Source organism: Podarcis liolepis (genome assembly GCF_965112155.1).
Source record: "Podarcis liolepis genome assembly, chromosome: 14".
NCBI classification, from domain to species: domain Eukaryota; kingdom Metazoa; phylum Chordata; class Lepidosauria; order Squamata; family Lacertidae; genus Podarcis; species Podarcis liolepis.
This window is the reverse complement of record NC_139569.1, coordinates 49,120,314-49,137,616: the sequence shown is the minus strand read 5'-3', so window position 1 is coordinate 49,137,616 and position 17,303 is coordinate 49,120,314. Positions and strand designations below refer to the sequence as shown.

General features: G+C 45.7%; 1 protein-coding gene across 7 annotated transcripts in view; it reads right to left on the bottom strand.

The window, feature by feature from the left end:
* DAPK2 (death associated protein kinase 2) overlaps positions 1–17,303 on the bottom strand; it is a 70,640-nt gene that overhangs the window by 44,671 nt on the left and 8,666 nt on the right. For 4 of the 7 annotated variants that reach the window (XM_083475874.1, XM_083475870.1, XM_083475872.1 and 1 more), the window contains one exon: positions 4,078–4,176. In XM_083475874.1, coding sequence (XP_083332000.1) covers positions 4,078–4,154 — 77 coding nt within the window. In that variant the 5' untranslated portion in view covers positions 4,155–4,176. Of the gene's footprint in view, positions 1–459; positions 613–4,077; positions 4,177–9,874; positions 10,079–17,303 lie in introns of those variants that run through there. The other 3 variants (XM_083475875.1, XM_083475871.1, XM_083475873.1) reach the window with 2 other exon arrangements.

Here is a 17,303-nt window from a genome sequence, read left to right as displayed (position 1 = left end):
ATCAATTTGTCAAACATAGGGCACAGTGCTTATGACAGCAACTGACACACCCTCCCTTTTACCGCAAACAACTCGTCAGCAAAAGCTTAACCCCCCAAAAGTATTACAGAACCTCTGGGTGTCTGCCACTGGCATGGCTGCCAAATAAGGACTTCTAGGTAGACGGGACTTGATGACGGGGCTGGAGGATGATTTTAGATCCCAAGGCATTAGTCGTGTCCAGAGCTGACAAATCATGTCAAGCTCCCAGGCACAAGCAGCAGTCATTTCAATGCTGCTGCTGCTGCTGCCACTATTCACAACCCTCTTGACTTTTCATTCCAGACACTGTAAAAATCAGCTATCAGCTACTCAGAGAAGTTGTCAATATTTCCAAAATATTAGTGCAATGGCAAAAGCAATTATTCCATAAACAATGGGCCTCAAGAAGCCATGGCGCTGGAATATTTTTTTATTTACCGGCTGAGTGGCAAAAGAGGATGCTTTGATTCCTCTTTTGCTGCTTTATAGGACATCAGAAAAGCCCTGAATTAGCTGGATCAGGGCCAAGAGAATCCATCTAACCCCGCAGGACTCAAATCCAAAACATGTGAAGGGCACCAGGTTGACAAAGGCTGCTGCTGAAATGGAACGAGAATCAAATCTTTATTGTTGTTTCTTGCTGTAGACATTTTTAGAAAACTCGTTGTAAAAAAACATATTATTGGAAAGAAATTAAATATGGCTCATGCACCTCCCAAATCAAATTAAGGCAATCATCTCTCCGGGCTAGCCCTCTGCTTTGGCGGGGAGTGCATACTTTTATTTAATTAAGTTTATTGTGCTTAAATGAGAAGATTCTACAACAGTTAAATTGACAACCACCACCTTGGGTGCTTTTAGCAGAAAACTCAGAAGCAAAAAAGCAAACAAATAAGCCATTTCATTTTTGAAAGGCTGATTCACTTCGCTGAATCAGATGCTGACAGACATCTCAGCAAGATTACAAGTTGAAAGAGCACTTCCTGCCACAGCTTCATCAGGGATGTCCTGTGCGAATACATGGCTGAGAAGATGGAGCTTAGAGGGACCAGGATCTGATCTAGGGCTGGCCTGGAACATGAAGCTGCCACAGGCAGAGAAGCATCAGAACAACCCCTGCCCCCTGCCCAGGGCTCACTTGCCCAGAGTAGTAGTAGTAGTAATACAGAATCAATGACAGAGGAGCTGCTTCTGTGATCTGGCATCTTGGCCATCCATCAGCCCCAGTTAAACCAAGTGGCCACAGGGTCACATCCACATCTGTTCTCTTGGTTGCACAAACCACAGGATTTCAACCTTTTGGAGCCCACGGTTCGCTTGACCAACTACATTTTTTTCTGCAGCACTCCTGTGGGGCTCAGGAGCCCAGTTACCGTATTTCTCACTCTATAGGACGCACTTTTTCCCCTTCAAAAATGAAGGGGAAATGTGTGTGCGTCCTATGGAGCGAAGACGGCATAGCCCCGCGACCCTCTGCCAGCTGGAGAGGTGACACGCGGCTGTGGCAGGAGCCTCTTTAGCCGCACGCCACCTCTCCAGCCGGGAGAGCGCGTGAGGGGCTAAAGAAGCCCCCCGTGACCCTTTCCCGGCTGGAGAGGTGACGTAAGGCTATGGCAGGAGCCTCTCCGCTGCGCGCCTTTCCGCTGCTCCCCGACCTGCTCTTTGGGGCTGGTGGTGGGCTTCCCCCCGCCAGCCCCAAAGAGCAGGTCAAAAGGAACCTGAAGCCTGGAGAGCGCACCGACCCCTCTCGCTCTCCAGGCTTCCAAGGTAGCCGCCTGAACGGCACCTTGTTTTAGAGGGGAAAACAAGAGGGGGGAAATTCTCCCCCTCTCTGCGCAGCGCCTCCTGCCGCTTCGCTGAAGGGGCACTGGGCAGAGAGGGGGAGATTTTTTTTCTTGTTCTCCCCCCTCTAAAACAAGGTGCGTCTTATTGTCCGGTGCGTCCTATGGTGCGAAAAATACGGTATGTCGCCCATTTTTGAACACCCTCCCTTGTGGGGTGTTTCCTCAGTCATCTCTCCCATCCCCTCTCCTTGGGAGTTATCCCAGCAGCCACTGCTGCTGCCCCCCCCCAAGAGAGGTGCCTTCTCACACTGCCCCACAGGGCCCTGGCAGAGGATGCCCCCATCCTTAGTGGCCCAACGGTGACTGGCCCAAGGTGAATGTGGAGCCAGCACCTTATTCACCTTGGGAGGCAGCAGTGATAGCAGCAGGCACTGCTGGGTCTGCATGGCAGAAGGGCTCCCCTTTGGCACCAGGCACTCAACTCCCAGGCAGGCCTTGCACACAGCAAGCACAAGAAAGGCCAGTGCAGCACCCGCTTGCCTGCCTGGCCTCCCACTTGTCTGTCCATTCCCAACAGCAAGGGCTGGTGGACTGGCTTGCTTGCCTCCCTCACCCGCTCATTTGCCTGGGGATCTTGTAGCCAGGGCTGCTGCAAGAAACAGTCGCACAAGCCTTTGCGAGGCAGAGACGCAAGAGGCATCAGAGGAGAGAGGAAAGGAAAGAGGGACAGAGGCCAGTGTTGACTGTGGCACCCCGACCATCATTCAAGGCACCCCAGGGTTCCACGGCACACTGGTTTAAAACCACTGGCATAGAGCTATAAACATCTCCACCCACACCAGAGTAGTGTCAAATTGTTTTTTTTAAGTAATCTTCTTGCAGCGGTGTCTTGGGGGAGACAGGGGAAAATAACTGAAGGCCACATCAGCCCCCACCCCACCCCAAAGTGAGGTTTCAGCATCCCTGATGCAAGCTTACTAGGGAGGAGCCATGTCACATCTATACAGTAGCCAACACATAACTGGCCTAAAGTAAATCTTAAATAAGCAGCATGGAAAAGGAAAACTGGAGCCCCTCCCTTCCTGCAAATGGCGACAGATCAGTGGGGTAGCAGTTAGTTCTGCCTGTAGAACAACAAGATGCAGCGGGTTTTTATAATCCCTGACAACTGTTTTACCAAAAACCTGTTTTGTTCCGTGCAAGTGATGCATATTCTGAAGGTATCTTGACATAAGTCTCCTTAACCACCAGACACACCTGTCAGCACTTTGAATAGTTTCAGATGCAGAGTGAAGAGGCTGTGACCTGACAACAACGTAAAACAATCTTGTTTACAGAACTGAAAGTATGAATGAAGCAAGTGACTGCTTGCCTGGGTCACGCCCTGTACCCTCACAGCGCGTCTCAAGGTGGGCCTTTGTGACTGGGTCCCTGCACATCAGGGGAGGAAACATGGGGCTAGTTCACACAGGCATTCCCTACTGCTTGACGCCAAAGTTATATCACAGGTTGTGAATGAGAGATGGGAAACCAAAGAGCCAGAATTCCAGTCCCCTCAAATGTAGTTGATTCAGTGGAGTGCATTCCCACAGGTGAGATATCAAGCGATACCTCTTGTCCCACAGCGTTTGCTTGTTGGGACCCAAAGATTCTTAAATTATGACTAATTTACTCTACGTTTATGCATTCATATTCTGCCATGCTCAGGTCTACTTCAGAAGATAAAGCCACCACAAACCTTGATGAAATATGTCTGACTGTGGCTTCAGAGAAAAGCTAGGCAGACTAAAATCAGTTTATCCATCCTGACTTTTTAAACAGGTAAGCAGGAGTGAACGGGAGCTTCCACACACCTGGCCCCATACAGATAGCAGGCAGTGGGTCCCTGATGCAGAATAGGACTGCAGCAGGGGGCAAAGGGTTGAAGCCCCCTCCCCTTCACACCATGGTCCCAACCCAATTTGTTCTCTCTCTTGCTCACACACACACACACACACACACACACACACACCCTCCATGTGACTAAAGTAATGTATTCTTTGGCCCTCATGCATAAACCAACTGGTGTTTAACCAGAAATTGAAATGGAGTATAAATGGTACACCTCTATGCAATGTATTTTACTGAAACTGCCACAAACTTTGTCTAATGTTAGAACAGCACAGTTTGCATCTATTTGTGAACATTCCATGACATCTCAGCAGTGCAGCCAATGGCTAAGGGAGCTCGCATGTGACATTTGCACAGAGGAGCAGGAAAAATTCAGGCTTACCTTCCTAGCTCTTCGCCAATTTCATAAATGTCCTCTACTTTCTGTTGTTTAAACACAGACATGCCTGGACTCCTCATTGATGTACGCTGGTTAATTTAGCTGGGAAATGAAATAGAAACAGTCAGAGAACAGCTCTGTATACGTACTGTGGTCAAAGACTGCTAACCACAATTTCTAAGAAAAGAATGATTATGCACTACATTGCCCGCAGTGGCCCCCCAAAAAAATTTCCAGTCAAAAAGATGTTGCAACATATAACCAGAATCAAAGCACAGTATTGTATACCAGTTAATTAAAATGCCTTTTACATACACATACACACACACACACACACACACACAGAGAGAGAGAGAGAGAGAGAGAGAGAGAGAGAGAGTTTTCTAGATCTTGTGTAAAAAAAAAAAGGTAAACGACCCCTGACAGTTAAGTCCAGTCATGAACGACTCTGGGGTTGTGGCGCTCATCTCACTTTACTGGCTGAGGGAGCCGGAGTTTGTCCGCAGATAGTTTTTCTGGGTCATGTGGCCAGCATGACTAAGCCGCTTCTGGTGAACCAGAGAGCGCACGGAAATGCCGTTTACCTTCCCGCCGGAGCAGTACCTATTTACCTACTTGCCACTGCGTGCTTTCGAACTGCTAGGTTGGCAGGAGCAGGGACAGAGCAACGGGAGCTCACACCATTGCGGGGTTTCAAACCACCAACCTTCCGATCGGCAAGCCTTAGGCTCAGTGGTTTAGACCACAGCGCCATTGTAGCTCAGTTAGACAGAGTTCATGATCTATCAGCTGTTCATTCCTAGGTTGTTTCATTTCAGTAGTTAAAGATCTCAGGGTTTAGAGGAAAGGCTGGGCTGGGTCTTCCTTGTACCTTGAGGGTGTACAAATGAGTGGTTTATCTGGTTGCATGCCATCCCAATCTCTGAGCAGGGGTTCCAGGCACTTACCCGGGGTTCCTGTTTCCTTTTGGAAGGAGGCACAACAGAGACTGTAGTGTCTTTATGATATAGGGTTTGTTTACATATATACACAGCCTGAGCCTACAATGGAGGGGCTCACTGCATCAAGCCCCCCAAAAGGTCCTGCTTCTCGCACAGCCCCAGCTTTGGATTCCAGCAGAAATCTGGCTCTCCAGCATGCCTGTCTGACTTTCCAGCCAGCAGCTTTTGCATCCAGCTTCCAGCTCACATAACTCCACTCTGAACTCTGACCTTTTGTCTTTCTAACTGGCCAGAGAGGGAAGCCCACCCATTTGTCCTCTGGCACAGAGCCACTCCCTTTGTTCCCTTACGGACCCATATTTAGCAGACCATTAGCAGGCAGGGCTGGCTATTCCAGCAACTGAATCCATGCTGGATCCAGGCATTTGGCCTCACCCCTCTTCCCCACCCCAGCTCATAACAAGATCATTCTTATGAAATAAATAAATAAATTGCAGCCACAGTTCCTTTTGCAGAAATACTCTCAGGACCGCATCATGTTTAGATGAATAGATCAGCGGGAAAGTGCCTCCACTTTTGCAAGGCGTTGTTCTGCAACAGACGCTGCTGCCACCAACACACCTTTGGTCTTGGCTTCCTCATTAGGGAAAGGTGTGGATCTTTAAAAGTTGGGGGCCGGGCAGAGAACGCCTCTGAAAGAATGTACCACATCATCCTGGAAGGGAATATATGTTTTTTAAAAAACAAGAGGGTGGTTTATAAGCCTCCTGGGAAGTTGGCTGATTGCTCTGTTGACTCACTTCTCTAGGGCTTTTTGGAGGAGAATGAAAGGATTCCCGTTTGTCATATTTGCATAAACCTCACACATAACAATGCTTAGCATTTATATAATGTGTCTTGGTTTTTTGAGTCAGATTATTCCACTTCTGTGCCAATTTTGGGTTGCAAGAATACACAAAGGCGGGAGTTGTTTGTGATGGGCTGCCGCACCACCGTGGAGCTCTCTCCTCTTAGGGTCCCTACAAAGACTTGTCTAATCAGCTGGGCTTCTGGGGGCTGGAGGAAGGCTTTTCACTATGTCTGGATTAAAATTTTGATAGGCATTTTCATATTGTGACCCACCACAAGTTCCAGGAATTGAAGAAGTCTAAATAAAAATAAACTAAGGATTGTATCCAGCATTAGTCATAAATGAAACTGAAATTATTAATCAACACGGTTAAGTTAGGTCCATTAATTTTAACCAAATCAGCCTGAGAAGAACATAGCTGGGTTCTGTGCACCTTTTGGATCACTGCATTTTACAATGCAACCACATAAGAACTAGGAACTTAACTAAAACAAGGGTCTCGGTTTTCCGAGAAAAGCACAAGTAGCCAGGGAATATGGAGCACACAAAACACGAAGTCTTAGGTTCCCAACCCATAATCTATAAAGTGGCCATTTGCCCGACTTTGGAGAGGACAGTCCTCTATTTGAAAGGCTGTCAATGAACAGTTCTCTATTTGAAAGGGTTTTACATAAGGAAGGCAGGGAAAGCCTTGAAGTGGCCCCTCCTTGGACAGCAGACTAAGTAGGTCCCTAATGCCTAATGTCTTCTCCACGAGGGTGAGATGGATTGTATGTCTATTTTAAATTATAGCAATTACCGTATTTTTTCGCTCTATAGGATGCACTGGACCATAGGAGGGGGAGAATAGGGGGAAAAAATCTCCCCCTCTTTGCTCAGCGCCCCTTCAGCAAAGCGGCAGGAGAAACAGAGCCCCTTCCATTTCTCCTCCTGCTTCGCTGAAGGGGCACTGCGCAGCTCTCCCTCTCTGCTGAAGCGTTGCTTTCGCTGAAGCCTGGAGAGCGAGAGGCATCGGTGCACACCGACCCCTCTTGCTCTCCAGGCTTCAGGGATAGCCGCCTGAAGCCTTTGGAGCGCAGCGGGAGCACTCCCTCTGCGCTTCAGAGGCTTCGCGTTGCTATCGCTGAAGCCAAGGAGCCTGCATTCACTCCATAGGATGCACACACATTTCCCCTTAATTTTTGGAGGGGAAAAAGTGCGTCCTATAGAGCAAAAAACACCGTATTTCTAAATTCGCATCTACACATATAAATTAACATATGCAAATTTATGCAGTGATGTATTTCCCCATTTTTGGCTACATGTAAATCTATTCAGCAGTATTTTTCAAAGCTGATGAGGCTCAGTTCCAGGAAGAGAGCGCCATCAGCTCAGGCACTGTTCAAATCCACTTCCTTTCCCAAGGACTTTATAATCTAATATCTAACCCTTGATATAGCTATGCTTCCCTTGGCTATAAAAAAGCAACTGCGAACATTCTTTATGGCTCTCTCTCTTCCCACAATCCTCCCCAACAGAATATTGAAGATTTTAGTTGGGATCTGCTCTCATTCACCTGACACCCCCAAAACAGTTCAGATTGGACAAAGTACGTTTCTAAGGCTGCAACCCTATGCCACGTTACCTGGGAGTGAGCCCAACTGGATTCAATGGAATGTATTTCAGAATAGGCCTATATAGTATTGCATGGGATTCATTGCATAGGATTGCATTGTAAGAAAGGAATCAAATTTCTCATGGGAGACATGAACTTGCTTAAAGGGAATTATTTACAATAGGAATAGGAAATTATGACCCTTATATCTTTATCTCAAAAAATATCAGACACAGAAAATGAAAAGAGCAATATATTTTAGTGCAGGCATGTCCAACAAGTAGATCGTGATCTATCGGTAGATCACTGACTCCCCCCAAAAAAGCTCAACAAGATTGCCCTGCACCCCTAAAAAACAGGGCATTCCTTCTCCCTAAAAAAAGCTCAACACTGCCAGTTTTTAGGTCTGTGAGTAGATCGCAGTCTCTTGTTTTAGTGGACTGACAATACAAACTCTTCCAGTCGCAGAGGGTTATTTATACCAGATATCTTCAACCTTTTCAGGACCCATGTTTAACCCAAACATGCATTGAGGGACCCATTTCTTAAGCATTTACCATATATTTGCATGGTGGTAGCGCTCCTGTTGCAACCCACCTTGGATCAGGCTGTGACCCACTAGTTGAAGACCGATTTATACCACCTAATGGGAATAAATCCGGGACCTAATTTTCTCAGCCTCACTTGCCCAATCTGCAAAATGGGAGTGGTTTCATAGCCCAGACTTATCCAATCTAACACCCTCCAGATGGAGTAAACTCCCATTAGCCCCAGTCAGTCAGTGTGGGAGTCTATGGGAGTTTTATTCCCAAACATTGTGAGGGCTGTACCCACTTTACAAAACTATTTTAAGGATTATGGTCTGAGATGCAGAAGGTCACATCTGCTCATAAATGTAGACGTTAGCTTTGGAAGCACAATCCTATACATCTCTTTACAGAAGTAAGCTCCACTGAATTCAGTGGGGATTATTTCCATGTACAGGACTGCAGCTGAAAATGTTTTTTTCAGAATTTTCAAAATGTTTTGTCAGAGCTGGGTGAGATTATGACAGCTACGGCAACAAGGAGTCCTGTGGCACCTGAAACACACTGATTATAGCAGAAGCTTTTGTGGACCCCATTTTGTCAGACAAAGTGGGCTCAAGTCCAGGAAAGTTTGTGCCATGGTAGATTTATGTTGTTTTAGCCTAAAACAAGTAACCACATAAGCTAAGTGGGAGGGAATTGCATCCCCAATAAATGCTTATTTAATTTTTAATACTTGTTAAGTCTCTCCTCTGCAAGAATATTCAGAGTAGCATACAGTAAAGCACTGAATATATCTGTTGAAAATAAAAATATGTTTTCAAACAACAATAAACTATCAATTATTATTATTATTTAAATCTAAACTTTCCCCATTAGATGTGGCCATCTCTTTCTCATTCTCTCTCTCTTATTAAAAATGTATTTTACTAAGATTTAGATGTTTATTAAGATAAACACCAGGTATTCAAAAAAAGGTAAAGGACCCCTGACAGTTAAGTCCAGTCACAGACGACTCCGGGGTTGCGGCGCTCATCTCACTTTACAGGCCCAGGGAGCCAGCGTTTGTCCACAGACAGTTTTTCCAGGTCATGTGGCCAGCATGACTAAGCCACTTCTGGCGCAATGGAACACCGAAACCAGAGCAGCGCACAGAAATGCCGTTTACCTTCCTGCCGGGGCGATACCTATTTACGGTATCTACTTGCACTTTGACATTATTTTGCTTTTGAACTGCTAGGTTGGCAGGAGCTGGGGCCGAGCAATGGGAGCTCACTCCATCGCGGGGATTCGAACCGCTGACCTTCTGATTGGCAAGCCCAAGAGGCTCAGTGGTTTAGACCACAGCGCCACCCACGTCCCAGGTATACATACATTCAAAGAAGATTTAATCTAGAGAATCATCACACCTTAAGCAACGTACCGTAATTACTGCATCTACCAAAACACAACTGGCTTTCTGGTGCCTTTCACCCAGCAATTTTAGGGCCTTTCACAGCTGTGTTGTGTTCATCAAACTGGAAGGCAAGCAGAAGACCCAGGGAGTAAAATTTAAGTCACTTCCCCTTTTGCCCACTGGTGCCTAAAAATGTTATGTTCAGTCGTTATTCCTGCACCGCTTTTGCGAGTCTTGCAAAGAAGCACTGGGCTTGCAGGGTGAGTGTGCCCCTCAAAGCAGGGCGGCATTGCCCAGCCAAGCTCCCCACTGTCGGCCAGGCAAGTGGCACACTGCAGCCCCATTTAGCTCGAGTGGCCGGGGGTCGCTCTGACAGTGCACCCCATGGTGCAACGTGCCCCATATGTGCACCAGCAAGGAAAGCTTTGCCAATGCCCCCCACAGCAGCCATTTTTTAACTGACGCCCACAGCACTCTCTGAAACACACTCACTGGTCCAAAAATTATGAATTATGGGGTGCTGGGAACCGTGTCCTCAGATGTGGGTGGCCAAGTTGGGTAGGAAGAGAAAACACCCATCATGGAGCTGATAGGATCTCCTAAGAAGGCTTGGGAAGGCTGCCCACCTGCGTGTTCTTCAGTAAACTCTTCAGCACCGTCACATAAATCCTTTAGTAATCATGCAAACATTGAGGAGATTACTGCAAGTCAAGGCACAATGAAATTAATTAAGGCTTCACGTACTATGAAGTCACTCCAGGTAAGCAAAGAGGTGCCAAGGCAAGTACTTGATTGCAAGTGAGGAACTCTATCTGCTGCATCACCATGTCAAACTTCTAGCCCCAGTTAAGTCCAGCAAAAGATATTGCTTCGTATAGGAACACAAGGAAGCTGCTTTATACCAGGCAGGGTCATTGGTCCATCAAGTCCAGAAGATCTGTTTTGAGGGTGCTTCCAAATTGAAGGGATCAGCCCTCAGGCATACATGTTTTCTGAAGCGTCTACACATTGTTGGCAGCAAAATGCCATCCCATTTCCCCATTCAACACCACTGTTTTTAATATGGATTGGAGATTCCAGGGACTTTTTATACAAGCTGAGCCTAAGCAGCTGTTGAAAAGTAATGTCACTCCAAAAGCAACAATAACCCTTACATTTGTTGAAAATGACAAGCTTCTCATTCTCTAGTCAGATTTGCACCAAAAAACTCTCTCCTTCAGCAAGTCAGAACGAACGGAACGAATTAAGTACTTAACCCGAGGTACCACTGTATCTTCTCGTTTCCTGGACCTGCTTTGATAATTAATTTTTAGCTTGTTGTTTCTTTTTTAAAAATTGGCTTTATTGAGGTTGTTATTTTGTATTTTATACTTCATATTTTGCCTCATTGGCCAGCTGGCTGTAATCAACGCAGGGCTGATAATAAAAGTGAGCAAAAAAAGCCTATCAAGGAAAAAAATACATTTTGCCTAACAAGGAGACTCTGCTGTGGCTGAGTTTCACCTTGAGCTCTCTTACTGCACTGTTGTATTTATTTATAAAACCATTTTAACACCACCATATCATAAAATATAAAGATGGTATAATATATCAAAACATAAAACACAATTTTAAATATAAAGATACAGATAATCGCTAAGATGACTGGCCAGTCAAAAATAAAAATTAAACAGGTGCAAAAGTCCTGTCCACATAAGAAGGTCTTCAAGAGATACTTGGAAGGCCAAAGGGAGGCTTGTGCCTGTGACAAGTCTCTGCTGGAGGACAGTTCCACACAGCATAGGACTGGCAACACTAAGTGCCCAACTTCTAGCTGAACCCGGGTAGACATCTGAGACATGGGGAACAACAAAGCTCCTCTGGATGACCAGGCTTGGATATAAGGATGGTCCTTAGGGCATCCTGGACCAAAGTTGTTCAGGGCTCTGTATATCAGCACAAGAGCCTTGAACCAGGCACTGCCTACCGCCAGCTGGAGCTTCTGGATCAGGTCCAGGGGTGGTCCTACACAGACCACATTGAAATCATCCAGTCTCAAGGTTACCACTGCATGAACTACATTGGCTAAGCCATCCTGATCCAGATATGGCTATAGCTAGCATTCTTGGAGACATGTATCAAGGTCGATTCCACTGAAGTTCACATAACACCACTTTATGGCAGAGTGTCCTTTATTGCCAAAGCAAGTGGCCCTAGTTTTCAAGCATTCCACTCCCAGATTCCTGTATGCAGGCTACCTAGGTGCTTTTGCAGCCACACCTCTTTCTAAAGAACATTTGCTGTGCTCAGCATCAATCTCACAACAGGTACGCTTGGGCCAGGGCCAGGTATGCTTGGGTCAGTTAACTTGGGTCAGGGCCATCAGCTGCCGCCACCTATTAAACGCCTCAGAATGTTAGCTTACACAAGTTCCCAGCCCTCAAGATTACATATCAAAACCTGGAAATTTGATTTGCCTGTCTAATATTTTTTAAAGTTTATATCCCACTCTTTGACTAAAACAAAGAGCAGCTTACCAGCAGAAAACAAACAACATTATGACAGCATATGCAGCATTAAAACTACAGATCTGAAACACTTATTGGTGGCAGTGCCAAAATTGTGGAATACCCTTGCTGAGGAGATTCATAATTAAAAATGTCAGCAAAACAAAATATTAAACTCCTGTACATATCAAAATGTTTTCACTTTGTCTGAAAAGAAAGAGGAGCCAAGCAGATCTCCATGGGGAGCACGTTCCAAGGTCTTGGAACCACCACCAAGAAAGCTGGGCTCTCATGCTGAAACCTGCCTAGCTATGAATGATAGCACGAAAGAGAGGAACATTTGCAAGGCAGGCCTGAAAGGCTGGGAAGCCGGTGCTTGTTCTGCCTCCGTCTCTCCCCTGCTCCTTATTCCATGGTCCCATGCTGGCTCTATAATAATAATAATAATAATAATAATAATAATAATAATAATAATAATAATTTATTATTTATACCCCGCCCATCTGGCTGAGTTTCCCCAGCCACTCTGGGCGGCTTCCAATCAAGTGTTAAAAACAATACAGCATTACATATTAAAAACTTCCCTAAACAGGGCTGCCTTCAGATGTTTTTAAAAAGAAGATAGCTGCTTATTTCTTTCACATCTGAAGGGAGGGCGTTCCATAGGGCGGGCGCCACTACCGAGAAGGCCCTCTGGTTCCCTGTAACCTCACTTCTCGCAATGAGGGAACTGCCAGAAGGTCCTGGGTGCTGCATCTCAGTGTCCGGGCTGAACGATGGGGGTGGAGACGCTCCTTCAGGTATACAGGACCGACGCCGTGTTCCCCTCCAGAGAAAGCTTTCCAAAACTTTGATGGAAGAATATGTCAGGACAGGCCAGCTACCACCAAAAGCCCTTCCACTGTGCACAGAGCTGTAGTGCAGGGGGAATGCAGGAGCCAGTGTGGTGTAGTGGTTAAGAGCAATAGACTTGTAATCTGGTGAACCGGGTTCGCTTCCCCGCTCCTCCACATGCAGCGGCTGGCTGACCTTGGGCTAGTCACACTTCTCTGAAGATTCTCAGCCTCACTTCACCTCACAGAGTGTTTGTTGGGGGGGGGGAGAGAAAGGAGATTGTTAGCCGCTTTGAGACTCCTTAGGGTAGTGATAAAGCAGGATATCAAATCCAAACTCCTCCTCCTCCTCCTCCTCCTCCTCCTCTTCTTCTTCTTCTTCTTCTTCTACTTCTTCTTCTTCTTCTTCTTCTTCTTCTTTTGGTGAAAAATGAGGCTTTTGAGCATCAATTGTAGCAGATCAGCATAAAGGAGACCAGAATCTAGTGGGGCTGCATTTTAGATTTTCCAGGGGCAGAGGGCACCGTTATGGAGAACTCATACGTTTCAAACCTTACCACAAATACTTGCCACCCATAATGGAAAGAAAAAGAAAAAGGTAAACTCTGGGTCAAGCAAGGCTGGGTTGGACATGACGCTTACCCAGAGATATGCATCACATCAAAGACTGGGAATTCCTCAGACAGACAATTTACTTAATGTGCCGTGTCAAGGATTCTTGTGGCTTTGGTGTGGAATGTGAGGTCACCGAGGGACAGCCTTTGTCAACATGATGCCCTGCACATGTTTTGGACTTACGGCTTCCAATCACTTGGTCCAACAAAAACATCTGGAGGGCACCAGGTTAGGGATGTATTCTCCAAGGTTACTCTTCAGAGCCAAGGTCAGGCAGGCAGGAAGCTTTTGTTCAGTGGCTCAGGTAAGCCATCTTTGTTAAGGGCAACCTAGTCCTCCTCTCCTTTGACTCTTCTCTGCAACTAATTCTCAGCCAGGGAGACCAGCTATTTGCCAGGGTTGCCACTATAAGCGATACCCAGGCCTTCAGAGGCCACAGGCTCTGGTGGGGATTAAAAGCATGTGTTCCTGGGGTAGAGGGAGAGGGAGAGCCCAAACAAAAGAAAGCTCAGGAATGTCTCCCACACTCTCAGAGTGGGCCTCCCTACATCATTCCAGTCTCCTCAGCTGCAGCCAACTTGTCATTGTACCATGGAAGCTTTTGGACATATCTACATGGCAAAGTGAAGGTGGCTTAAGCCATCTTTCACTCTGCCAGGAATCCACCAGGAATTAATGCTGTGTGAGGAGAGCTAAGGACCCCCATTGGAGAATTTTCAGCAACCCCAGCAAACTATGGTTTCCAGGATTCTCTAAGGGAAGCCATGACAGTTAAACTGGTATAAAAATGATGTAAGTTTGTGGTGTAGTCCTTATGGCGATTAATTATGATAATAGGCAATTAAGCTTAGAATAATGTCGGGAGATAGCTACTGTATTTTTCGCTCTATAACACGCACCCGACCATAACACGCACGTAGTTTTTAGAGGAGGAAAATCCGTAGGCATGCCACCTGTAGGCATTTCCTCCATAACACGCACAGACATTTCCCCTTACTTTCTAGGAGGAAAAAAGTGAGTGTTATGGTGCAAAAAATACGGTAATTGGTTTCCCCCTGTAGCACAGTTTACCTCATTGTTGTAAAAATGACACATTTCCAGACACCTGGAATTATGCTTGACCTCCTTCTCCTTGTTCCTAAACTGCGGCATTGAAAATAGTTTAAATAATAAATGCCTTTTCAAAAAAAGGGCACAGGGGGCCGTGAGCTGTTGTGTCCTTTTCAAGGTGTCCTACAGCTGGAGGGCAGTGTGAGAAGGACACATCAGGGAAGGCGCAAAGGGAAGACAAGGATGGGAAGATGGTGATTAACAGAGTGGAGGAAATTTCTACCATTCCCTTGTCATGGTCAGATCATTACAGGAGGGGTTTAGATTCTCTGGAAGTGAGAACCTTTCCAGGGGTGGGGGACCGATTAAGATGGTCTGCCCCCAGAAGTTTCCTATTGCCTTGGCAGGTGATTCTGTCAAAGCCCTGGTGGATCTCTGGAATGACGGTTGACATGATCACTCCTCAGCATCCCCTCTCGTGAAGTGAAGCTGAGAGAGGTTGTCTGGAGTTTTGGGGTTTGGTGTCACCAGGAAGCTGTCTCAGGAATGGATTGGATGAGGTTGAACAAATTGAAAGTTAGTCCAGACAAGACAGAGGTACTTTTGGTCATTTGGAAAGCAGAACAATGACTAAGAATTCAGCCTGTGCTGGGTGGGGTAACTCTCCCTGTGAAGGCAGAGGTTTGCAGTTTGGGGCATGCTACCGGACTCCACCCTAAACAGGGATGTCCAGGTCTCTGCAGTGGCCAGGAGTACATTTGCACAGTCAAAGCTAGAGTACGTCTGCACTGTGAAAGTGAGTGGCTCCCTCCTTTCTGTCCTTGCGCTGGCAGGTGAAGTCTTTCTTGTTCTAACAGGCTTTTGGGAACTGACTGCTCTTAATGAAAGGGCAGGTGCTGTGCTCTTTTTATTGTAATTATTTGTATGTTTTAAACAGGACTTTAAATATATGTGTGTAGTTTTCATTCTATCAGTGTAATAATAATAATAATAATAATAATAATAATAATAATAATAATAATAATTTATTATTTATACCCCGCCCATCTGGCTGGGTTTCCCCAGCCACTCTGGGCGGCTTCCAAAAGAATATTAAAATACTATGATACATCAAACATTAAAAGCTTCCCTAAACAGGGCTGCCTTCAGATGTCTTCTAAAAGTCTGGTAGTTGTTCTTCTCTTTGACATCTGGTCGGAGGGTGTTCCACAGGGAGGGCGCCACTACTGAGAAGGCCCTCTGCCTGGTTCCCTGTAACTTGGCTTCTCGCAGTGAGGGAACCGCCAGAAGGCCCTCGGTGCTGGACCTCAGTGTCCGGGTAGAACGATGGAGGTGGAGACGCTCCTTCAGGTATACTGGACCGAGGCCGTTTAGGGCTTTAAATGTTTTTTAATTACTGCTTTTTCTATTATTGTTTAGCAGTTCTTTTCTATAAACTGCCTTGAGTCCCATCAGGGAAAAAGGCGGGGTATAAATAAATGTATAACAATAGTAATAATGAGATGGCAGGGGGAAGAAATGGGTAACAGAGAAAGACATGAAAGATAGGGGAAAAGAGAGAGCAGTTGGTCGGAGAGAAAGATGGGCAGAAATAACTCAGCAGGCTTCTGCATCCCTGGCTGTGCACAGAATCTTGCTCCTAGCCCTTCCTTCACAGCCACGAGTGACCCCCTGGCCCCCCACTCCCCTTATTCTGAAAGTCAGGTTCAAAACACTTACAATGGATTTCTCTGTTTGCTGAAAAGTATCGCTTGATCCACCCACATTTCTCTTGAACAATAATGAGAAAGGAGAGCAATGAAAAATGGACAATATGCAGGAGTAACAGTCACTTAGCAGATTGGCAAAATGACAGTGTAATTAACTTACATCATGCCTACTTGAACCAGTCTCTAACATAGCATTGTTCTTTAGCTTCATTCATTTTGATTTGCTGCACACTTATCATTCTACTGTGACCAAGCTGGTCATTTTATTGATGTCAGCTAAATCACACACAGAGAGATATACTGTATATATAATGATGGTCGATGATGATGTTTGTGCTGCAAGTGAGTCCGAATAATCCCATGTTCCTGAATGGCTGAAAATTCATAGTCTGTTACATCGACAAACACAAAAATGCAGGTCTCTGCCCACAAGAAGCTTACAATCCAGACACCACTGAATGGTTCAGCAAACTGTCACAAAATGAATGACAGAAATAAATTCCTTCCTTTTCATCATAAGATAGCAGGTCTTATTAAATATAATTACAGATGTTCATAAACCATCATTAAGCCAACCAGACTTAAGCAGTATCTTCTCATTACCTCACTAACACACACACGAACATACATACATACATACATACATACATACATACATACATATGGATATAACAATATAACAATATAACAGTCTGGTGCCTTTCAGCCATTTTGAACCACAACTCCCACCAGGGGTGATATTAGTAGTTATAGTAGTTATTTTAATTTCTTGCCCATCCTTCACTCTCATTACATTAATTAAAGCATATTGATAAAAGCAGTTAAAAACAACGTACAGCAATACCTAGAGGGCACCAGGCTGGGGCAGAATGGTTTACTTCTTTACTTTCCTACTGTTTACTTAAAAAGAGAAGCAGCACCATTCTGTGACTGTACTCCTCCTTGGAAATTTGCAATCTGTGGGACTTCCAGGCTCATGTTACAAGCACTCCAAATGCAAGGAATTATCTTCAGTCAGTAACAAGAGCCAGAGCAACTGTGGCTTCGTGGCAGAGCACCTGCTCTGCGTGCAGAAGACCCCCTTTTCCCATCTCTGACATCTCCAGGTAGGGCTGGGAATGTCGCCGGCATGAAACCTCACGACTGCAGCTGCCAGTCAGTGTAGGCAATGCTGAGCGAGATGAATCAACAGTCCAACTCGGTATGAGGCAACTGAGTTCCTATGGAG